The following is a 25,284-nucleotide window of genomic DNA, read 5'->3' as shown; positions in this document are numbered from 1 at the left end:
TGCATTATTCTGTTCAGCGGAAACAGGAGTTCAGAACATTCAGCGATTCGTTCTTGCATCCCTTTAGAACAATATTAAAGAAAAATGTATTGTTACTTTTCCCCATCGTTGACTGAGGAAATGTTGACAGTCCATCTAATCCTGCATTGGCACCTTTATCGGAATCCCTGTCAACGCTGAGTTGACAATTGAATGCGGCACGGTGTACGACTGGTTAGCCCATCTGCCTCACAGTTCCGAGGACCCGGGTTCAAATCCGGGCACGTCTGTGTGGACTTTGCATGTTCTCCCTATGCCTGCGTGGATTTTTTTCTCCGGGTACACCGGTTTCCTCCCGCATCCCAAAAACATGCATGGTAGGTCAATTAAAGACTCTAAATTGCCCGTAGGTGTGAATGTGAGTGCGAATGTTGATATGCGCTCTGTGATTGGGTGGCGACCAGTTCAGGGTGTCCCCGCCTCTCGCCAGAAGATAGCTGGGTTAGGCTCCAGCACGCCCGCGACCCTTGTGAGGATAAGCGGTACAGAAAATGGATGGATGGATGGATGACAATTGAATTAGCTTTGTATCAGCCAGTACTATTTTTTGAGGGGGAGGGGGGCTTGAAATGTAAAAACAACCCCCCCCCCCCACAAACAAACTCACTCTTAAAAACAACCTCCACCCGCCGGCTTCCGACTCTTTTGGCGGGGATGTGCGCGGAGGGGTCACCGCGAGAGGCCTTGTATCAGCGGAGAGGCGATACTTATCTCCGGCATTCCAGAGATGACAGAGAGATATGTGCCTGATGGCAGGGTTAGGGGGGCTTAGCGAAAGGGGGTGGAGTAAGGGAGGGAGGTGCAGGAGTTTTTGAGCTACTACAACCCCCTCCTCCCCACTAACCCCTTCCTACCTTCCTCCCTCCCTCGCCTTCCTCCTTACTGCATGACTGCCTCGGCTCCTCACACGTAAAACCCATCTAATTAGACGCTCTTATTCCACTTCATTAAGGGAACACTTAATGATGTGTTTTGGGGGAAGACAACTGCATATTACCTCTCATGCAAGTGGAGCCGTTGAGTCGTAGCCGCCAGGATGCACGTACAGCTGCGTTTGAAGTGTTTGTCTCATGATTGCTGGAGGAGGACAGCAAAAAGTGTGTATGGGAGGGAGGGGGTGAGTGACAGTTTTGCCTCTTTCACCTTTAGCCGCTGTCCTGGTGGTAGAAGGGGGGAGAAGGGGGGAGAAGGCGGGTAGTGACATCTGAGTTTGGCAGGGAGCCTCGCTGAAAGAGAGAGTTTGTTGTAATTGCTCTGACAGGTTTTAGGGCTGTTAATGACTCCGGCCCGAGCGCTACCAATTTGTCAGCATGCTAGCTGTTTACTAAGCTGTTGTTTTATGGTCCAGTGCGAGGGCCTTGCCGCTTGTTTAAGCACAGATCAGGAAATAATCAGTGTAAAAACTCCCCCGGCTGCTGCCACGCTTAAAAAAAAACAAAAAACAGCTCAGTTTTAAGAGCCCTCATCTACTGTATGGATTTGAATGAGTGCAATAGACCAAATGGTGAGGGAGAGGGGGCGCATTTGGCGGGGTTCACAGCAAAGCAGACTATAAGGGCCCTTTTACATGGGACTGTTGTTACTTTAATCGGTGTCGTTTAGCAGTTTGTTGACAGCAAAGGAATTTTGTGTTTGTTGAAAGATATACAGTATTGCAATTGTGCTTTTGTAAAAACTGAAAACGGCAAATGTGCCCATGCACCTACATCAGAATTTGACGTTAAGTAATGGGAGTCCGAGTTTAGAATCCACGCAAGCACCTGTAATGCGATTTTGAGTTTAGGATTTGACATCATGAGATTCCAAAAATGCTGAAATGAATATTAGTAATGGGGTTCCGAGTTGGCGGCACGGTGGACGACTGGTTAGCACATCTGCCTCACAGTTCTGAGGACCGGGGTTCAATCCCCGGCCCCGCAAGTGTGGAGTTTGCATGTTCTCCCCGTGCCTGCCTGGGTTTTCTCCGGGCACTGCGGTTTCCTCCCACATCCCAGAAACACGCATGGTCGGTTAATTGACAACTCTAAATTGCCCGTAGGTGTGAATGTGAGTGCGAAATGTTGTCTGTTTGTATGTGCCCTGCGATTGGCTGGCAACCAGTTTAGGGTGTACCCCCACTCCTGCCCGATGATAGCTGGGATAGGCTCCAGCACGCTCGCCACCCTAGTGCGGAGAAGCGGCTCGCTCAGAAAATGGATGGATGGATGGTTCCGAGTTTACAATTAGACATAATGCAATTAGGATTTCATGTCAGATTTGATGAAAATTTGGCATAATGTGATTAAGAGTTCATAATTCAATGTAAGAAATGTTATTCTAAATCTAGAATGTCATGTACATAAGTAATATTATTCCGAGTTTAATATTTGATGCACAAAATGCAAGTCCCAGTTGAATGTATAATGTACGTATTCTGAGTTTAGCATTTGAGATAAGTTGTAATTTTGAGTTTAGAATTTGATGTAAGTAATGCGATTCCCAGTTTGGAATTTCACAAAATGTGGTTAGGAATTTCAAATTTCCTGTACTGGAAGTAGCCAAATGTAATTTCGAGTTAAGCGTTTGAAGTATGCAATACCGACTTTAGCATTGGAAGTAAGTAATCCGATTCAGAGTTCAGCATATGACCTGAGTTTACAATTTGATGTGTGAAATGAGAGTCCAAGTTTGAATTTTCCGTAAGTAACGCATTTCCGATTTTTTAATTTTATGCAATGAATGTGATTTTGGCTTTGAAAGTCAAAGTGACCAGTATGTTTCCAACTTTAGAAATTAACATAAGTCATGCATTTCTGAGTTTTGGCCAAGTTTAGAATGTTATGTAATATGGTTCTGACGTAAAAATTGGGCATATTTTGAGTATATAATTCGGTATGTAAAATATTTAGTAAATATTTAGCTGTTGTGTCCAGTCACATTACTTACAATTGCTAATGAAAACTCGCAGGCATCGGTGGTGTGATCTACCGCAAATGTTGGGCCATTCCCTTAGTGTGAACACTTCTTTCGTTTTTGTATGTGTGATTGGGTGTGCCTCACGAGCATGTGGTCCAAGAAGCGGCAAAGACCCCTCCATAAATCCAGAGTAAATAAAAGGGGGTAACCAGACGGACAAAAGCGGGAGCCCCTGCCGCTTCTCCTATTGCGCTGCCATTTGTGAGTGTGAGGGGGGGTTGAATGTGCTAAATGCTGCTTATGTTGGTGGAAAAAAAGAGGCTCCTAAATCCGTCTCTTCTTTTCTGCTCATTCTCCGTGGCTGAGCCTGCAGGACGAGCGGTGGTGTAATAGGATGTTAAAGCAAGGGAGGGGCCGGTCGCTATGGCGAGCTCATCGTGCCAAAAGGAGCGCCCCTATATAACGTATATAGCTTGTCCAGCTACTCCTCGTGAACCATGGGTGAAACATGCCTGACTGGTCTGCATAGACACAGAAGGAGGCAGGCAGGGCCCCCGTCGGTAATAAGTCACTTTGAGCGCAGCTTCCGTAAGCCACTGCCTCAACACTCTTGCTTCATTAGCCTGAAACAAACACCCGGGGCCTCCCTGTGCACGACACAACATCTAAAAACTCTCTACTCGCTATATGAATAGTAAAAAGCACCTCTTGTGGCAGCGGATTACCAACCATGACTAGGTTAGACCATTCATTCTTACGCCTTTATCACACTGCGCTCTTAGCTTACGTGACAATGTAAAAACTGACAGACCTGCAGAAAGAGCTTAAAAATGCTAGTATGCGTTCCAGGCCAGTCGATGGCGAAACAGTCATTTGAAAATCCTTCTGTGGCGTACATTCAAGTATTTGAGGGAAGGCATGTGATTTTACCAGTAGCATTAGTGATGTCATCAAAGTACACTTGGTTGGAGAAGCTCAACGTTTACAGTGAATTTTGAATGGTGGAGTTTTCAAAAACTTTGATGCCCATTTTCAAATGTTTACATTTTTAGGCTTGAACAGCAGGCAAAAAATGACATTAACACATTGAAAACAGACATTGTTTTTTGTCAAAGCTGCCTCTGTTTTTTTTTTTTGTCAGAACATGGCAAAATATATATATATATTTTTTTATTTAATGAAACTGAATTAATCTTGTTTTTTTAAATGACCATCTTTATTCAAAACAAGGCTTTTTTTTTTGTTTTGGGAAATGACCAATTTTAACTGAATAAAATCGTTTTTAACTTAAAGCCAAACTTTTTTTCAATGTTCTGTGTTTTTTTAAAGGAAACAGAAATGTTGGTTTGTTTGTTTTTGACAATGACCATTTTAACAAAAAATGGGTAAGCATATTATTAGAAGGAAATTAACTGTAAACTGATTGAAACTGATTTTTAACTGAAAATGGGAAAGAAAATTGTATTTACAATTTTATTTTCAACTGAAGAAAGAAATATAAGAGGGGAAAAAACCATAATTTACACCTGCTTTGAGTCTCCAAACGTGTCAAAGTGGACATTTGTGAAAACGACATTATTATTGAAGTTGTGTAATCACCCCCTTATAGTTTCTTCTTTTTTTTAACTCAAGTGCATCCATAATGCTTCTCTGGCCCCGTGTGCATCACAGGACTCGTCCTAATGGCTCCACTTCACCAAAACGCGAGTGGCCCGCTCTGCAGATTGTAGAACACGTTGGTGCCAAACCAATTCTTTGTGCAAGAAAATTCCAAAAAGCGAAGCCTCCCGCAGATGCGTTAATACGTTAGATAAGCAAGAGTTGCGCCGTGTTTACCGTCCTCCTCCACCGACCCGTTAATGAGCTCAGCCCCGAGACCAATTTACTGACAGGGAAGATATATGTGAATGCATTTTTAATAAGCACCCACCGGTGATGAGTTGAGAGGGAATGTATATGAGCGGAGTGCGCTCTTGGACTTGTTTGTTTGCCCGTTGTGTCTTCTGTGTTGCGTTATTAGACAACGAGTGTGAAAATATGCACCAACTTTTTAAACCGAGGCCAGTCACGGCATCGCTGGCGTGTGTTTAAGGAAGAAGGAGAGCGGGAAAGTGAGTAAGGGCTTTCTTCCCCCTCATCTCCAAGGGTGATGCTTTTCCAAAAGTGCCCGAGGCTACACTCCAGCATCTCAGCTCCCTGAGGCCTTTTGGCTGCCTCCTAATAGCCAACCCCCATCTGCGTCACATGGCCAGATGATGGGACGCTTCCCCCTACTCTTGCCCTACACTTTTTTTCTCCTTTGCCTACTTTCTTTTTTCTTTTTTTCTTTTTTCCCTTTTTCCCCCATCGCGCACATCCACACAGGTTAGAATGGCAGAGTTGCCAGGGAACAGTCAGAAGCCATTAGCGTTTGGGACAATTTGCCCTGCAGCGTTCCTTCTCTGGCTCCTAGGAAAGGAGGTGGGGGTGGATGCAAAGCACTAGATCTCCTTTAGATGTAATGAGGCTGTGCAAGTTGCCTCTTCTTTATTCTTCTGCTCCTTCCCCCCCTTTCTCTCTTTGTCTTTTCCACCTTTTTCTTCCGTCGCACCTTCTGGCCATCGCCTTGTTTTTTTTGTTTTGTTAGAATAAACACATGAATGTTGAAGACCTCGATGTATCCCACAGGGCATCCTCAGCATGCCCGAAAAATCGGCAGGTTTTTTTTTGCAAGCAAATGTAAATCAATGTATATTAGGGGTCCTGAACAAGACCCCCAACTCCCAACCTCCAAATAAAAACTCACTCGGTAAGCGCACCCTGGAAAATTATTAAAAAAAATGTTTTACCCCCGACACCAGTTTCACTGATCGACGCAAAATTGGGTGGACATGTCTATCATAAAAGGACGCTTCAAAAAGTCTCTTGGGCCCCATGCTTGAAATTGGTTTGAAGCGGTCTTTCTGGGCAAATTCCAGGACTCTTACTTTGACTAACTTCGACTCGAGAATTTGTCCGTTTGAGCCTCAATCGGACGTAGATATTTCGTTATATAAATTGCCAAGCTTTTTTGCCAACCCTATTTAATGAGTGGAACGTAGCGTCAAAATGTTATGATCATTTTCGAGGGCTCGTTCACAGGCCTCAATTTGGCCCATAGTTCACTACCCCTATTTTTAGATTGTATTGAAAATGACCAGGATCCTTTTAGAACGGTGCAAACAAATGACATTTCCTAAAAATGATTTTCTAAAACCGGGCATACGATTCACTTTCAAATAGAAAATGAAAAGTACTTCTCACCATTTCCTGACAAAGTGGCGGCAGTAGTTCAGTCTGTAAGGACTTTGGAGTCGGAGGACACTGGTTTGACAGAGAAAAAAAAAAAGGGGGGGGGGGGGGGAAATCAAGCTCAATAGATGCCTATTCAACTAATAAAAATGTACTTCAACTCAAATTTTGGCCAACACCACCACCAGAAGTGGAAATTGGAAAAATTGGTAGCAATATACTTCATCAAAGAGATACCATTTTGCAATGTCAAGTACCGTTGGAAAATGTCTTAGTTTAGTACTATTGAGGAAAAAAAAAAAAAAAAAGGTTTAATCTAATCCAAACGAAAGGCGGCAGATGATGATGACTCGAAAGAGTTTCCGAATGTTGGATCTGAGTGATATCTAAATAAAGCTTATTTTGTCTTAAAGTTTCTCAACTTCAAAGTTTTTTATTTATGTTTTTATTTTTTTTTTGTTATTTATTAAAAAAAAATTCTGTGTTTTGATGCAAAATTTTAATTACAATTAAGCTGCCGGTTGCTTGAGTGAAGTGGGGGCAAGAAAAGGAGACTCACAGCCGCTGATGCACTTTCGCAAAAAGTCCAACACACAAAGACAAAACGAGAACACTCACAAGCATCTACAGTAGACCAAAAGTCAGGTCCAGAGGCTCACACGGACAAACTGGCCATGTTCGTGACTTCCCTCACTAGGACACGCCCCCTTTAAAAGCACAACGTTCAGGTGCAAAGTACAGTAATTACGCGTTATAAAACCTTTTTTTGTTTGTTTACATTCTCCTTTATTATATTGTGGTGGTTTTCAGGGGCCGTATCAGATGAATTCATTCAATGTGGCATATTTATTTTACATGCGAGTAAATTGAGCTCGGTCACTGAACGAATTGAACTCCCAAGTCAAGAGCCCGCTGTACGTAGGAGAATGCCACACGTCTGGTTAGTGCACATTATTCGTGTGAGGAGGAGCTGAAAGCTTCGGAGTCTGGTTTCACCCTCGCAGGCGCAGAAGACGGGAGGTGACGAGCATGCTGGGTAATGAAGTGACAGGTCACGCGGTAAATACGGCCAGGTCGCCCTTCGCGATGGTGGCGGCGGCGGCGGTGGCGGTTTTGCTGGTGGAGGCTATCGCGTTGCAGTGAAAATGGAAACGTCAATAAAATTAATCTGCCAGCCTTTTTGGCCGACGTGTGGGTTCCGCTGCGTGAAGCCTTGACCGCTCACAGCGGGAGAGGGATTTGCTCGGAAAAACCGACACAAAAAAAAACCCTAGTGGTGGAGACACACTCGTGCACACACACACACACGTACACACACACAAAGCAAACAAACAAAAGTGTGTTGCGACATTATTCAAGGGGCAGGGTGTTTAAAATTCACAGCGTCGTGTTGTTGACTTCCGCGTGGAGTCGCATTTCTCAGGAAGCCCTCCCACCCCCACGCAGTCGGAATGGAGCGGAGTTTATTGTTTTAGGCCTTCCTGAACAAGGATTCGTACTTAGCGCGGGATTTACAGCGCTGGGCCTGCTAATGAATGTCCATTGTACAACGACAACACCCCATATGTCCCTCAGAGGGTCTGTTGCTTCTTTAACTTCACACGCGGAGTGCTAAGTCCGCACTTCTCTGTTTTCCCCCCGTTTTCGTGTGGCTCCGCGCTAATGATGTGGAAGATAAACAAGGACAGAAAGGACTGAAAGAGGAAAGGGGGGGGCGTAGTAAAAGTCGGATCCCCCTGCTGCTGTCCTTATATTCTTCATTTATTTTGCATTTTGATTACACCAGGAGCCTGTCCTTTTTTTTTAAGGTTATTAGTTCAAATATTTATGCGAGATTAGCACTCGTATAGGTGCCCGTGATTGACACCTCTCCAAAAACGGGCCGACGTGCCAGTTTCGAATTTGGGAATGTCCGGGTCCTTCGCTGCCTCAGTGGAGGAGTTTTTCAGATACATAATTTAGATGCCCTCAAGGAAGGCTTTCAAGGCATCTGTGCCCGGGGGCAAGAAAAAAAATAACCACCACTGTTAAAAGTAAATCATTTTTTGCTAATGCACAATTAATGCGGGGAAGGAGGAATGAGAAGAAGAGGCTGCAACGATGGAAACTTTGTTTTAAAGGAGGAATCGTGTTTTCTTCTTGGAGTCAAACTGTAGCGGACATTAATGCAAACCTATGCTAGCCTGCCATGGTAATTGCTAGAAAGGGGGGGCGGAGGGGGGGGGGGGGGACAAATCTATTATGTGCCTCCATGTGCAACGACGCATCACCCCAAATCACATCTACAGTATACTTCGAATATGCATGACCTGAAAATGGCTCGACCAAATGCTGTGTATAAGAATTTATTGGAAATTGCACAAAAATAGTGAATAAAAATGACTAGAACATCCTAACATCTTTGAAATGATAGCCCAATTTAGGCTAACGTGTCCAAACATATTAGCATATTTGCAGCTTTTTCCCACCATATTTGTCCAATAGTTTTTTACATTGGCATGATTTTGAACGCAAACATAGACATAGTGGCACTCATACTGTATGAAAAAAGTGTCCTCATATGAATATTACATAGGCCTTGGCTTTTCCCAGTAGATTCCCAAAAAATAATGCTTTAAAATTAGTACAAAAATTACAAATATTTGGGGGGTTATGTTGGGTTACCCCAATCACTGCTTTAAAATTATGTCCAACTATAATAAATAATGCACTTTTAGGCATAAGTCTTGCTTAGGATATGTGGACATATTAGAAGTTCTGTTCTTAAGAAAGTTTAGTAGGCTATGGTCACCATCATACACTTAAATGAGTACAAAAGTAGCACTTTTCCGCTAACCTCCTTACTGCTCAAAAAGGATACCCCTATTAAGATGTGAAAAATGTCTAATTCTGAATGTTACATGGTACTTTTTGGCCACTAACAGCGTGTCGAGCCGTACACATCCGCCATGCCCTACGTTATGTCAAGCATGCAAATGTAATTGAATTAATGACTTGTACTGTACGTCGAAGCTCCTTCATTGTTTTGTCCCCTCCCCTGCCCTCCCCTCTCACCTACTGTAGATCTGGTGTCCAACCAAAACACTCCAGTTATCAACCCCCCAGCCTCTTGTACATGCTCTGGAGTATAGAACAACAGTGCTAGTCTCAATGTAAACCCCTCACTCAACACAGGCCTTTGTCTAAGGCCATCTAAATCCCCCACCCATCATCCTCCCTCCTACCGCCTTCATATCTTCAATTCATAACAGCGGAAAATTCACGGTGTTGCCTTTAACGTCACTCTTATGTATCAGCTGTGGTATTTGTCAGTGTATCTATCCTTCACGAGACGCGCTCTGGTATGCCCGTGTGGCATTTTATGTCTCACGCAGGCTTTATTTTCCGCCCAGGAGATGGTTTAGACAACAGCGTGGCATCGCCCGGCACAGGGGACGATGACGACCCGGACAAGGACAAGAAGAGGCAGAAGAAACGCGGGATTTTCCCCAAAGTGGCCACCAACATCATGAGGGCGTGGCTCTTTCAGCATCTAACGGTGAGTTTAAAAAAAACATTATACATTTTTTATTATTGTTATTATGATTATGAATGCAAATGCAGCTGTCACACAGTTGTCACCGTGAGAGAGAAAGAGCGGTCACCTGTCAGCCACCTGTCACAGAGGAGCACGGTGACCGGGTCAATCTAATCACTTTGGACTGTTTACCCTGCTCTGCACACTCTCGGCGGCCATAGGACAGACAAGCACAGGACTGCTAATCCAGTGTTGGGATGCGCAATGTTCGTTGGGTAACATTCTCGGTCCCAGGTGGTATAGAAAAAGCGCTACGTCTTGCAGAATGCTGAGGGCATCTCTGTTTTTCTGTTACTCAATGCTGGTTGGCTAGCAGTGAGACGGAGATGCTAATCTGGAATCACGATCCTTTCCAACATTGGTTTTCAATCATTTTTTCCCCATTGAAAAGAAAAATGATGGGAGTTGAAATAATTTGTTCAGAGTTAAACTGTCACCATCACAAAACGCTTGTTAACTTTCCAGGCAATGTTTGAAATGCAACTTTTCAGTCAAGTGAAACCAACAACAAGAAAATAACAAAAACAAAGCTACCTTAATATTTAAAAAAAGTGTAAAAAATAAGTTAGTCCGTATTGTTTGAGCAGTACTATAGTTTAAACTATACATACCTATTATTAACATTCTTAGTTGTCAGACAAGTGTATAAATACATTAAACACTTATAATAAGTAACAATTTTTACTTTCCTGACAAGTGTAAAAACAAGTCAGTTTAGCCCAATATTTCTTTTACATGTTGTAAAAGTATAAAAAGAAGTTAACCACTATAAAAAGTAAAATAACTTTACTGTGACATTAAATATTTTTTGTTTTACAAGTGGCATGCCGTAGATCATTATGACCTGAGGGCCTGTGAAGCCCTTTGAGAGAGACTCTTTTGTGATTAAAAGCTTTACAAATAAACTTGTCTTGTCTTTACAAGCGTAAAAATAATAAATAAGGCTCTACCATAATTAACATTTTACATTTGGTTTGAGTGTAGTGTAGCATATTTATGACTTGATTTTTATTACAACTCAGAAGCTTTGCACCATATTTTTGTGTTGCTCTATTCTCTGAAGCGACGTCTTGTTGAAATAAGGCACCGCCGTGTGTCAGTCTATTTGTAAGCATAGAGGGGATCGACTCCATGATTCACCCCCCCCCCCCCCCCCCCAACCACACACACACACACAGTTGTCCCTTCAATGATGTCAGTACATTATCAGAACATCAAGCTGTATTGATTTTGCCACACGGCTCAGATTTCAGCAGCAGCATGCGACACACAAGCTTGATTCAGCGGTAAAAGCCAGTCAACTTTTTGATGATCTTCGACCAAAGGGTGACCCTCCCCAAATCCCCTCCACCAAAAAGTAATGAGTGACCAGCAAATATGGCCTAATTGAAAGGGCTGTAAATCCATTACATATTGGTCAGGGGATAATCAGGAGTGCTTTAATCACTTTTATCTATTCAGGAGCAGTGAAGCTGCAACTGCAAAGCCCCTGAAGCTGCGCAGGCAGGCCCGCTTATTGCTTATTATTCTCATCATTATCAAAATGACTTCTGCAGCTGTTCACAGCTCACTCGCTCGCTCCCTGACTGCACGCAACTGTGACCATCAAGTTGAAAATATTTATTTGAAAGAAGGAAAACAAAAAAAAAAGAAAAATAGTAAGAAGATAATAATAAAATAAATAAATAATACGAATAATACGAATAATAACCCGCAGTCATATCATATAGTTTGATTATTCACTTTTTTAACATTCAAGTGTGAAAAAAACCCAAAAAAAAGTGAGCCAAAATCAAAATAAGTCACTTTTGGATATTTGTACACATTTCTAACATGGCATTTTCCCATTTTTAAGTCAAGTTAAAAAGAAAATGAACCAGTATTCACAGAGAGAGTCTTAACTTTAATGACAACGGCATCAGGGATCACCTGGTGCAAGTTTGAAAAAAAGTGAACCACTGTTAAAAGGAAATGTACAAAACATTTTGTACATTTGAGCATTCTTTAACATACCAAAAAAAGTCAACCAACATAGCCACAGCAGTAGTGTCGTCTGAATTTACAGTGTCTCATTTTTAAAAAACATTTCTGTCATACAAATATGAAAAGAAGTTAACCACCGTAAAAAACAAAAATCAACAAAAAAATCCCAAGTGTAAAACAAAGTAACTCTTGAAAAGTACATATTTTTTTTTATTTATTTAAAATTAAAAAAGAAAAATCTTTGAGTAAAATTTTTAACATTTTTCAAGTCCCTATAGAGGGAAACTAGATATCTCTACTAAATTTGACACACAACCGAAAAAAGAGTGTTGTTATCCCTGCCAAATTTAAAGGATTAAAAAAATTGGCAAGTATGTATACAAAGACTTCAAAATTGTGAAAAAAAATCAAGCCATTGACTCCGCTTGCGGACGCTGTGGGCGTGTCTGCTGAATTTGCTGAAACCACGCCCACTGAAAATGGAGGCTACTTCTTGTAGCATCCTTCTTATGCCTACACATCTAAAGTAAAAAAAAAGAAAAGGAAATTAATAATAATTCTAAATCTGATTTATTTGTGTAGTAACGGGAATAAAACCTCATGCAAATAAGTGCTGGTCCCAATCAGAAAGGTGCACACAGAGCTTTTGGAGTCTTTAGTCAAAAGCTTTATAGGAAAGAAGGAAGGCAATCAGTGGACAGTTTTTAGGGTGCTGCTTCATTCAAAGTGTTTTCAAGCATCCCCTCACCCCTGAGGACCCCCCCCCCCCCTTTTTTTTTTGCCAGCTTGTAGATGTTCTCTCCAATCTTTATTTGTTTCCTTTGTGTAAAGCGTGGGCTCGTCTTGTACGAATAATAATCCCTCCCTTTTAACCTGCCTTTATTTCTTCACTGAGGAAGAGGACTAATTGAATTATCCCCATTCTCACCAGCCAATTCTCCCACCCATCAACTCTCCCACACACACACACGCACACACACATCCACGCACACACACACACTTGCATCTCGCCCGCCTTTCTTTTAATTTGTTAAGCAAATGTATTTGCCGTCGCGGATGCATTTGGGGTTGAATTCTGGGGGACTTTGGCCCCTGAATGGCCCATAGTGGCATTCTGTCATGGGCGCATTCATTAACTGAGGGGTGAGGAGTGAAAAGGAGCCGCCTCGTCTTCCATGAGCCACGGGGGTCTCTCTACATATGTTCTCAACATCCAGCTATTGTGGCGTCCGTTTCAAAAGCTCCAAAAGGACAGGGCAGCAACCCCCCCTCTGCTACCCTATCGTACCACCAAGCACCCCACCACCCACAACCATTGGCTTTTGGATTCAGTATAACAAAATTGTCCTCAGTGCTCCCGCCCTTCAACCCCCCCTCCCCCTCCATGTTTAATTCTGACCTATCGAGAGCAATCATAACACATTTGTCTTCATTAAGTCCCGTTGCTGTCCTGTCATTATTTTTTGGCACCCTTGTGTCTGGGTACCAACTACCCTGAAAGTAGGGATGTAGTGCTGTTGATTCCACTCGTTTGCTGTCTAAAGAAGATCCAACATGGTAGCCTGCTCCAGAATGTTGAGCTACAGCCACTCTATGGCACAAATCCCCCTCCAAGTGGCATTATTGTGACCAGTATCACGGTTCACCTATTGCGGATACATTGTATTGCAGATTATTTCTTTTTTTTTCATTCATTATACTGCGCGTAATTCGCCATATCGTGAGATTTTGTGTTTATGCTGTATTTTTTGGGGGTCGTAAAAGAAATGCTTCCTAGCCTAAAACATTCAAACCGTAAAAATCAAAAATCAAAAAAATCATTAAAACACATACTACAAAGGAATAAGAATGTACATATTATCCTGTACTACTGTGCGTTACTGTATGTTTAAGGGTTTAAAAGGTGTTGAAGAGTATATAAAGTGTTTATAAAAGAATGGTAGAGGTTAATAGTAGTGTTGGGAAGATTAATAAGAGTTTTAGGAGGTTTATACAGCTTTATACAGCTTTACAATATGTATAATTAATTTGTTTTCATTTTTTTAAAATGTGGCCGCTACTTCACCGATTTCACCTATTGCGGGGGTGGTCCGGAACCTAACCCACGCTATAAACGAGGGATTACTGTATAAATGAGTTAACATAGTTAACATGTTCTCTAATATTGATAAGGTGATAAGTGACAACTTCCCATTATGTATTTTTTTCCCCCCTTTTCTTCAAGTTTTATAAGTGATGACTCATATGGTCAAGGTGGGCATTTTATGCTGCGAATCGGCGTCTGACACAACACGGAACTTCCACATCACACAGGAATTGAAACAGTTGCGAACATTCTCCCATCGCAGTTAAAAATGGCTTTAAAAATCGATTCATTTTCCCCATAGTTTCCGCATAGATGAAGGTAGTTACAACGGATTATGACAATTTCAGTTTTGTTTGTTGCTGTTATCATTTTTCACGGTACTCTGATGTTACACTTTTGACTTACGCCGCTATTGGCGTTTTGCCTGCACACCACACGGTAGAAACTCAAGCCAGATCAGGATTTATTGTTCCAAGCTGAACTAAACTATGCCGGTCGGTGGTCACATATTCAATTCCCTCACTACTGTCCGTCTTCCATTCGAAAGACAACCTTTTGTGTCATAACCTGACACAAAATATGTTCATCCTTCGGCAAAGCACGTAAACTGGCAACCTTAGATGCTCTATATATGGAGTTGGTATAGGACCGCACTGGCAGATCAGCTGGCGTTAGCAGGGTCACAGCATCACTTCGCTCCCTCCTGCTCTTTAATACCTCCCTCACTTGCCTCCCTCCCTCCCTCCCGTCCGTCCCCATGAGGTTCTGGATCTCTTCCAGCCACATTAGAGGAAGGGAAATCCCAGACTGTTGGTATAAGCTTTTCAATACTACAGGGAGATTATGTTATCAGAAAGGTAAACTTGGGCGTTGAGGGGGCGGTGTGTGTGTGTGTGTGTGTGTGTGTGTGGGGGGGGGGGGGGTTGTATTACTGCGCCCCGAATGCAAGCATGACGACGAGGCAGTGATACAGCAGGATGGATGCTTCTTTTTTCAGCCTTTTCTAAACTTTTTAAGCCACGCACAGCCCCTTGGACATCCTGTTGATTTTGTGTACTGTAATTTCTACTTTTACGATGTATTTTTAGAGGGTATGCTTAATCTTTAGTGAAAAAAAGATCACGCTGCCATTATACTTTTAATGTTAAGCAAGGGGTTTGAGAAAAGAATCAAAATGAAGCTCAGAACATTTAGAAAATGATTTTCCCAACCACACTTCTTATATCACGCACCCCCCAGAACAAACTGTCATACTCCCGAGGGCCGGGGATGTGTGTGTGTGTGTGTGTGGGGGGGGGGGGGGGGGGGGGGGGGGGGGGGGGGGGGGTTGGCAGAGGGTCACACAGCACAGTTTGACACTAGAATTGAAACAGGTATTAAGTACGTTTGGAGAGTGATTCCCCCATCCACACTTTTAACCTCGCACACCCCATGTCGGGCGCTCGCACACCCCTGGGGTGCAAACGCCACAGTTTGGGAATCGGACGCATTGCGAGGGCTGAGGAAAAGCAGCACTGTTGCTCTAAAATGCACAATTAGCCCCTGGCTTTCCTTCCCCTTCACCCTCTGCTAGACCCCGCTGGTCCTCCTTCACCCCTGTAAAGACAAAGGTTGGCCTCGCAATGAAAACAGGAAGCAGTCCGATAGAGAGATACCACTTTGGCCTTGTCTTCGGACTTTGTGTAAAGCCAACTAAACACCTATGAAAATAAATAGTGTGCGCACGGAGTGGTCAGTCAGAAGAGTAGGTAGCCCCTCTGCGGCATCAACCGTCTCAAGTTTTGTTGCCAGGTCACCCTTTGGCCCGGGCACTTGGGGGAAATACTGTTAAGCTGCTAAGCCAGGTGTATTGGTCCCTTGGGCTCCCTGAAGGGGAAGCGATACAGCCCTCGTTCCTTTTCTTCAAGTGCTGCCTTGGACTGTGTCATAGAAACAGTTGTCACTAGGGGATGGTATTTGTTCTCTTACAGTGGAGCATTTAAGATGGAACACAAAAGAATCCCTTTTTTTTCCAACTTTTAACAGTCTTGTCTTGGTGTGTATATGGATTTCATAGTGTTTTATGGGTTTTTAATTTGGGTTTATTGTATGTCTATAATGACAAATGACAAAGTAGTAATGTGAATGAATGTAAGTCAGAGATGAGCCTCTGACACTTTCCATTTTTTAACGTTATTCATTTGACCACTCTCGCAAGCGGAGAAAACAAAGTTAATCACGATAAACTGTTTGAAAAACATTCTAGAAATAACTTAAAATAGAAAACATTTATTCAAGGATCAAACTGTCGCTGTCACAAAACCTTTACTAAGTGTACAAACATTATGAAAGTAAGCAATCTTGCCATTAAAGTGTAAAAATATGTCAATTGTAAGAAGTTATGTGAGGGTGATTTGTTTTGCAGATGTGCCTGAAACTCATTTTTAAATTAAAAAAAAAAAAACATTCTTAATTTTAAGTTTGAAGAGATGTTAACCATTATAAAACATAAAAACTCTTCCTTACGAAGTATGTTTTGTGCAACTTTTAGAGGGTTGCTCAACAAAAACGATGCTCCAATTTGGAATTGTATTGCACCACCTTTGGTGTTTGTAGTGTATTGTCAAGTGTAAAAAAAATAAAATAAAGTGTACAGTACCGTTCTCGTGTTCTCGGTCAGAGTCGTGTGATTAACCCTAGTGAGGACACATCCCCACTCTGCGAGGAGATGAGTGCATTGTGCTGCAAACATCATTAGATACACCAGTGACAATGCTTCTGCCCACTCCTCCTCCTCCCCTTCCCAATCCCCAGCCCAACATAGAATTAGTCTCCATGACAACAGGGTGTCATCGCCAGGTCGAGCCCTCCTATGGGAGCTGCTCTCTCAACCGCCCTTTTATAGATGCACATAAAAGAGGCAGCCCAGGTCATTCACAAGACATGGGTGCAGGCCAGTCCAGGCCAGGCCAGGCCAGTCCAGGCCAGGCCAGGCCAGGCCAGGCCAGGCCGGCCCCTGGCAACGGATGTTTGTCCCATATGATAAACAAGTGTACAAGTCCGCACTTTGAAACGGGAAAAGGCCCACGTAGTTTGCGCAGGCCACGTTTGTATTGCCAGTTTTGTTTAAGATCCCGTCGTCCTTCTAATCCAGAGGTGGCCGACTCAATGAGGAGCAAGAGACAAAAATCCCAAATCATCGCAACATATGGAAGTCCACAGTACCACAGCAACAGTAATTAATCTAGCTGTATCTAATATTCCCAATTATGTTGTATATAAAAATCCTCCCATTTGGCTCAGAAAATAGGTTGTCTTCATATTTGAGTTGTAACTGGAAATCTGGAATTTATGCGCTTGTGCCTTTCAGACAGAACGCGCCGAAGCCACCACTGCTGTGACCGAAGTGCGCGTCCCGATAGCCGCTGCGGCTTAACGCATTCAGATAATTGTATGTGTGGCACCGTTAGGGAGACAGGAACACTGCTTTCGATGCAAAGGGATGTAGACAGGCTTTTAAGAATTAGAAACAGTAGTTCATAACATTCTGCAAGAGAGTCTTCCATCCACACTTTTAATCTATAATCGTTCAGCAAATCAGAATCATCTTTATTCATTTGCCAAACCAACTTTTTTCTAGTGTTTTGAATGTATTATTGTCTCTGTGGTGCCTCAGCGTAAACATGTGAAATATGAATTAAAATCGTCAACGCATTCCAGAGTTCCAGATGCGTTTTTTTCTGTCGAGAGGCCTGAAAGCAGGTCATTCAAATTTCTCGAGCAAATATGGATAAAGCAGATACAAAACCGGGTCAAACAGAAGTAGCTGTCAGAGGGGCCTTTTCTGGACAGTCGTATGGCAAAACCAAAGATATTATTTATTTTATGAAATTGACACTTTTGTACTAAGTCTATGTTAGAGAGTCACTCTTTGGAGGTCTAAATAGCCAAAATATGGGACTTTTAAAACTCACAAGGAATTTGTCCCCGGTAGTTGAGCCACTCTAGTATGACAAAAACCGCTGCGGCTTTACGCATTCAGATAATTAAAGGCATGGTGACATCATGGCAACAGCAAGCAGTTGCTTTCGACGCACTCAGAACATTCAGTGAGAGATCCTCCTGCTCGCAGTTTTGATCTCACACGGCTCCTGGGAAATTTGCTGTTCGACTTCAATCCCTACGTTACATACTGGTGAGCGAGCTGGTAAACAGCTGGCTTAGACCACCACCGTCAAAGCAACTATTGCCATTTCTACAGCACTGCTAGATGGCGGCGAACAGCTAGGAGTTAACTGGCTCACAAGGTGTTTTTTTTTTTTTTAAATCAGAAATCCAACTTTTTGTTTTAAAAAAATAAAACAAATGCAAAAGACTGAGTTTAAACTGATCTGATTGACAGACTAGCAGCCAATGAGCTGCATGAGGCCCCCTGAGCCTGTTTTGGCCACCCTTGTTCTAATCCATGTGTGCAGCACAAGCAGCGCTTAACTGGTCGAGGCACATCTGTAAACACTTTGAACAGCTCTTCCTCAAAAAAAAAAAGTATCCACTGCATTGGCTGCTGCTGTCCTCATGGTCTCTAGAAGTGGAGTATTTGACTTTTTCAAGACAGGGTTTTCAAGCCAGGACAAAGGAGAAGGTGGGAGATGGTTTTAGGGGCTTGAAGATGGAGCAAAGGCAAGGGAGGGAGGCTCCTAAAGGTCACAGAGGTGGAGGCCTGGAGGAGGCCCACACACTAATCTGTCATGTGCTTGTTTGCCTCGAAGCCCAAAAGTCACCTCTCCAGTCACCCGTGGCAACCCGGGAGCCGTTTTGGTTCCGCGGCCCCGAAATGTGCAACTATTAGTGGAGAAAAAGAAGAAAAAGAAAAAGAAAGTCATCACATTACTTTAGTGACAATACCCACAATGCTTTGTGTGAGTTTGTTTGCCAAACAGACATTAGGCACAATTAGACAAGCGAGTTTCCTTTGGGGGGGGGGGGGGTTGATAAAGACAGTGGGGAGGAGGTGCCCTCGCTATTGTCTGGTGGCTGCTCAACGGCCACCATCTGCTCTTTGGAACCAACGCCGAGATCGTACTCGATTACCCTTAAATGTCTTCAGAGGTCTTTATTCATACATATTAGGAGCGCGGCGAACACAGAATGATAGTTTAGAGGGGGACCCGGTGACGTCGCATTTTCACAGGCTGTATAATTATATTACATGCCACATCAACTCTGGCATCACACCGAGTCTCGACAAAGCTAAGCAGTCATTTTTTTTGCTCGCACTTGTAATAAGCCTGAGTGTGTTTCGATCGCCCGTCGCCGTCGGACCTTTATACTTTGCCCCCTAATCCAGTTCTGTCATAGTTCCACTTCAAAGCCACCTAAGCTCACGTGGAAGCCCCTGACATATAAAGCATGACGCTTGCGTGCGCTTTTGCAAAGCAGCATGCACCGCGCTTTTCGTTTTTCATCTAGATGAGCCCCATATGTTTTGTGTATGTGGAAATGCAAGGAAAGCAGCCATAATCCCTCTCCCCACCCCCCCACCCCACTCCAAATACCATCCCAAATCTCTCCATTTACTCCACTTCTCCCCTCCCTCCCTCTTACTCGCTTGAAGTTCATTTTCACTCCTGCTGTTTGCAACTTAATGAAGAAGTCGAAATGAGTCTTTCGCAAAGGTTTTTTTTCTTTACGACCAATTCCCACCGCCGGAAACCCCTTGTACCATTTTCTAACACAGCAACATGAAGTTATGCAGCTTATGTAGCATGGGTACGGAGTTCAGACGCCGCTTTCAGACACTGAGAATCTTCACCGGCACTCCAATTCTGTGAGAACTCACGCTCCAGTGAGAATAAAGCCACGTTTCCACCGAGCGGTTAAGTTTGGTTCACCACGGTACGCTTTGTAACGTGAAACACGAATCTTTGGGTTTGCGTTTCCGTCGCTGGTTGCGTAGGCAGGCTGGCAATAGCCAAGTTTAACCCTCCGTTGAAACCGACGAGAAAGAGGTGGAATACAGGAGGTCTTTGATTTACGGTCCTGACATACCACATTTTGAGGTTACGAACGGCGCGCAGTCTAACAATACGTGGTCACGCGGCACAAGAAGCCACGCTCAGTTAACACTGAACTCACTGTTTTTCATTAAATTGTTTTATGGCCTGTAAGTGTTTTTCATACAAATACTAATTGTAATTATGACTTTACTTCTGCGTTAGCATAGATGAGTGACAGACAAGTAGCGGCAATTTGATAGAAACATAGGCATTTCTAGCCTATTTATGAGGCTGAAAAAATGTTTAACACCCCTAAAATGAATCCCAGAACCCCTAAACCTCTGATCGTAGAATCACCCCTGGATAGCAACAAATCAATCGATAGTGGTGTGTCTTGTTCCAGCCAACTGAAGCTGTAGAATACGATATCAGTAGTGCTTGTACCCCAATAGAATAGTGTCCAAAAGTGATATGGTATCAAAATTTGGTACCTTTTGCAACTTTTGACAATGGAAACTTTGGATGACATAAAGTAGTGATCAATCAGTCGATTGTATGAAAGTGTTAGCCATTATTCTGCCCAACAAATGTTGGAAATAGGAGTTTAGAAGATTCAGAAAGATTCATCCATCCATTTTCTATTGTACTTCTCCTCATTAGGCTTGCAGGCCTGTCACCAACCAACCCTACATATACACAAACAAACATTGACACCACTGGACAGTTAAGAGTCATCAATGAAGCTTTTTTTTTTTTGGAATGTGGGAGGAAGTTGGTGCAAACATGCCCACTCCACACAGGAAGGCCGCAATCGAGTTTCGTAACCCGAACCTCAGAACTGTGAGGCAGACGTCCTAACCATGAGTCTACTGTGCTCCCTCGGAAAGATTCATTGATCCTTAACTTTCCCCATAGCCAAATATCCACCCCGAATGGAAATAATACACGGGGTTTGCATTCCCAGCCACTGCCGATGTAGTCATAACACAGATCTAAAATGTTAAGGCGGCTGTGTTAAAGCAGACTGAATGATGTCATCTGTAATTACAGACCACGTAAGGTAGCCTGTGATAGCGTACAAGCCTCCCTAAGGGGGAAAAAAAAAGGGGTTATAAAGATGGCGATCGCTGATTTCGGGGATTGCGTTTTTTTTTTTTTTTTTTGCTTGTGTGACCTTTCAGGGCTCAAAGCGAAAATATGTAAGCGGATTTTGGTTTCACATCTCAGAGTTGGTTTCCTCAAATTACCCCTTAACCTTCCGTGGGTGCCGCCCTGCAGGCGAGCCTCAGCACCTCCAGCTGGTGGCGGCGGCCGCTGCTTGTGGCTGCTGCTGCTGCTGCTGCACGCTGGCGACCGACGGGGATTGCGCTTGCAGGCCTCAATTCCGCTTTTAATATGCATCTCACACCCAGAGAAGAAGAACATGCATGGGGAGGAAGTGTAAGCGTGGAAGCAGACTTTAAAAAAAAAAAAAGGCGAAGGAAAAGAAAAGGTTGAAGGGGTGGGGAGGCGGTGAGTGAAAATCAAAAACAGACCTCGTGTTTCACTGTTTGGTTTGTCATGGGACTCTGACTGCACCAAATCCTAAAACTGCAATTCCCTGTGATTTATTTTTTTCTTTCTTCCCCCTCACACCTCCTCTCTGATACACGCTTTTGTTTTGGCCCGGCGCTCCGTCCAGAGGCGAGCGCTGAGGAATCCTGCACAGTGGGGTCCTTATAACTGGAAGCCACGTCTCTTGTTCTCACCTCTCCCCTCACCCACTTCCTTACATTTTCATTTTTTTCCCCATTGATATCCTCACTGCTTCCCTGTCTGAGCGCGCCGACACGCTTTTATGATCCCGGTGCTCATCAAAGACTGAGGCTGAGCGGGTCAATTTGTTGCCCCTTTACCCGCCAACCTCAGTGGACCCTGTCTGCACCACAACCATTTACCCAGAATGCACTGCTGCTTGGGCCTGAGACAGTGAGCCTCCTGCACTTTTGGTCATGAGCTCTTTTGCACAAAACTGACTTTATACTGTTGTGATAAAAATATGTTTCTTTTAACATCGCCATCATACAAGATAACTGCATCTAGTTTGCTTTTTCGGGTGGGTATTGCAGAACTGTGTAAAATTTTGCAGACTGGTCGTTTGAAGTTGATCTGTGAATGAACAGTGGAAAGCTGGAACTTCAGTTTTAAAGTTTAACATCACCACATTCCCATCCTTCCTCGCTGTCCGAAGGGTCATACGTCATACCGGACATTGAAGATGACAACACCACGTATCTGATCAACTGATTGCGGGAAGCTGCATCGCCGTGTGAAATGTCCTGCTTTGCTAGTTTCTGTGTAAAAAAAAAAAAAAAAAAAACATCCAGTGTTCCGTCTCTGATGTGCCAGTTTCGCAGATCTCTTTGTGAAAAAGGCTGCCCCATTATTAGGATCATAGACAGCAGCCTCTGAATGATAAAAAGCTGTACCACATGCTGATACAGAGGGGGGGGGGGGGGATCCAAACGATAGAAGCAGTGGAAAATCAAAGAAAGAAAGAGAAAAAAAAATCAAATATATAAATCCAAATGTAGGCCTTGGCTCCAGATGTGAATCCGTCTGACTATTGATCGCAAGTGCAGTGGATCCCCAAGGCTGCGGCGGCTGACACACAAAGCACCCCGCTAAAACCCGTGAAGCAGCCTGTACAAGTATTTAGATGACGACAACAGCCTCCCAACACACAGCATCATCATCATTATCCTACTACTACTCCTCTTTCCTTCCTCCATTTCCAAGAGATATATGGAAAATTAAAATGCATAATTAGCACCACATCTGCAAGTGGATCATTACTGAAACCAGGGGGCAATTACAAGTTCAAAGGGGATTTTAGGGGGGCACCCGCAACCGGAATAATCGCTCGCAAATGAAGCGCCGCTCATTTGTCACAGCGTCGCCGACAGTGTCGATGTTGAGTCATCGGCCCAAATGTGAGCCACCCCAAGGCGTCAGGCCGCAATCCTCTTACGCGCGCTTAGGCTTTGTTTTCACCCGACAACAACAAACACCGGTGACATCTTCACTGTACTCATCCTCTTGAAGGTCTCCTGTTTGCACTCAAAATCCGCCCCCCCCCCACACGTCACTGCCACCTGCCTCCCTGCCCCCCGTCACCCTGTTGTCTATCTGCGCAACACGTGACACAAGTGTGCGTTTCATGTTTGTCCCCGGCATCATGTCTCGGTTACCTCTCGGGCCGGGTCACGGCGGGCTAATCCTGTCTTCAGGTGGCTTTTTAGCACACTGGGAGAAAAGCTAGCAAGGGGCCGGGCAGTGAGATCCTGTTACAGGACTCTGCCGAGCAACGGCGGCCACCTCGACCTGCAATGAGCACACATGTCCTAGCTCACGCATACATGCACACGCATGGACACACAAAACATGAGTAGAGCCCTGCTTATCTAGGACCGTCAGCTTCGGGTTTCATCTCCTTCTTTATCTCGGGACTGTACGACAACTGTTTTAGACCGTCTGTGTCCTCTCGCTCCCCCCTTCCCTAAAGTCGGTCCGCTTCACGTTAAGATGCGCCGATATGATCGCCATGGCGAGCCGCTCCGGCGGCCATGCGTTGCATCCTCATTGTACACCCTACAAGGGGAACACAGCTGCGGATCTTGAGGCTCAACTTTAAGGGCACTCAGGCCGGAATCGGAATGTGAGACATATAGTACATTGCCGTTTAAGGCTGGACTTTTAGTTAATGAAATGTGGCAATGACTCTTAAGGTAATCAAGGTAAGGTAGTCCTTAAGTCCTTAACGTAGTCCTTACTACTGCTGACCATATTTAAGAGACACGTCCTATTACGACGAGCTCATAAGTTTTACTTTTACAACTTCATAAAACGTCTTTTGTCCTTTAAAGGCCACTGTAGGTGGGGGGCCAAAGGGCCAAAGCTAATATCCCATAGCGGACTCGTGTGTGCTTGTGACAGACACATTTTAAATTACCAAGTAAACTGTGTTTTAAACAGTACAGTACATTGTGAAAATGTCTTCAAATTATTTTATTTTATCAATAATAATGATAATAATTATTCATGTTTTTTTTGCTTGCAAAAGTATTTTAATACATGCTTTTTAAAAATTTTAAACAAAACAAATAATTATCATATTATTGTAAATATTTTATACATTTTAAAATCATCAGAAGTGCTGTGCAAAAGTCAATCAGACATTACTTAATTTATTTTTTATTTTTATACTTAATAATAATAATAATAATGATCACAGTAAAAATAAAAATATATATTGGTCATATTTAATAATAATATGATAATAATTATTATAATTACAACATAAAAATAAATATTTCTATATTTATTTTTAAAAATTAAGCACTATTCCGCTATTGCAGTACATTCGGGGACAGTATCAGCTATGCACACATTATACACATTATACACTTAACTTGCTATTTAATACAGATGTTAAACTATTTGCAGTCAAAACATTGCTTGAAGACAATTTGAAATGTGAAAATAATGACACATACTTTATATGTTATACTTGCTTGAGCAGCCCTAAAATGGGTCTAAATAGTCGCCGGTGATTTGGAATGGAGCCCTATCATGTGTAACTCTGCCTGTGAGAAATAATTTTTCTGCAACGGGACGACATCCATCACGATGGCCAAGCGCTGGCTGTTTCATTAAGTAGCCCATCCAGGCAGACAGATGTGTTCACCAGACAGCCGTGTTTGCCTATGCAAGAACACGTATTAACCCACAATCCTTTGGGGAAGATTAATAGGCTGCGAGCCTCTTTCCATTGATTATCTTCATGCTATCCCCCCCACCCTTCCCTGTGCCATATATTAAAAACTAATGAAGCCTATTGAAAGCGGGGGAGACGGCGAGTCTCTTCACGGATCATTTTCGGTTTATTTGGACTCAAGCGGAGAGGGATCTCTTCAAGGGGCAGTTTGAGTGGATTTTAAGAAAACAAATGTGGCGAGAGTGTAGACAGTGGGAAAGTATAAAATGGCTGCACTCCTGAGTAAAGACAACCGGGAGAAGCGACGAGACGGGACAGATGTTAGCAATTCGGCAGCATAGCAAAACCATTCCTAGTGTTAGAACCTCCTAATTGCTATAATGGAGATGGTAAGCGCTGACAGTAATGGAGTCATGGGGATCCATCCCCGGCAACCTGATTTAGGGTCTGCATGGCAGATGCACTTTTGGATGGGCCTTGTTTTATTGTCTTGCCCAACCTTTTAGCGTGCCACTGAAAGTAGGACGCTAGGGTGTGCTGACTGACGCTTGTGTTTTTTGGGCACGTTACCGAGATAGCTCGGTCGGAATTCCCGTGGAGGCCTGGCCAGCAAAGAGTTAAAAGGATCCATGTGATGGCCTCACCTCTGCACCGGGCCTGGTGAAAGGCGGCAGGGTGCTGTCGGGGAAAATGACTTCCTGAG

At 43.4% G+C, this 25,284-nt stretch overlaps 1 protein-coding gene across 8 annotated transcripts in view; it reads left to right on the top strand.

Moving 5' to 3' along the window:
* Positions 1-25,284, top strand: part of meis2a (Meis homeobox 2a) — a 113,793-nt gene that overhangs the window by 37,832 nt on the left and 50,677 nt on the right. For 4 of the 8 annotated variants that reach the window (XM_061696547.1, XM_061696544.1, XM_061696550.1 and 1 more), the window contains exon 8: positions 9,597-9,742. In XM_061696547.1, the coding sequence (XP_061552531.1) occupies positions 9,597-9,742 (146 nt within the window). Of the gene's footprint in view, positions 1-9,578; positions 9,743-25,284 lie in introns of all 8 variants that reach the window. The other 4 variants (XM_061696545.1, XM_061696543.1, XM_061696548.1 and 1 more) reach the window with 2 other exon arrangements.

This window comes from Phycodurus eques, chromosome 14 (assembly GCF_024500275.1).
Source record: "Phycodurus eques isolate BA_2022a chromosome 14, UOR_Pequ_1.1, whole genome shotgun sequence".
Classification (NCBI taxonomy): Eukaryota; Metazoa; Chordata; class Actinopteri; order Syngnathiformes; family Syngnathidae; genus Phycodurus; species Phycodurus eques.
The sequence above is the reverse complement of the archived record's forward strand: the minus strand, read 5'-3'. Positions and strand labels throughout refer to the sequence as shown.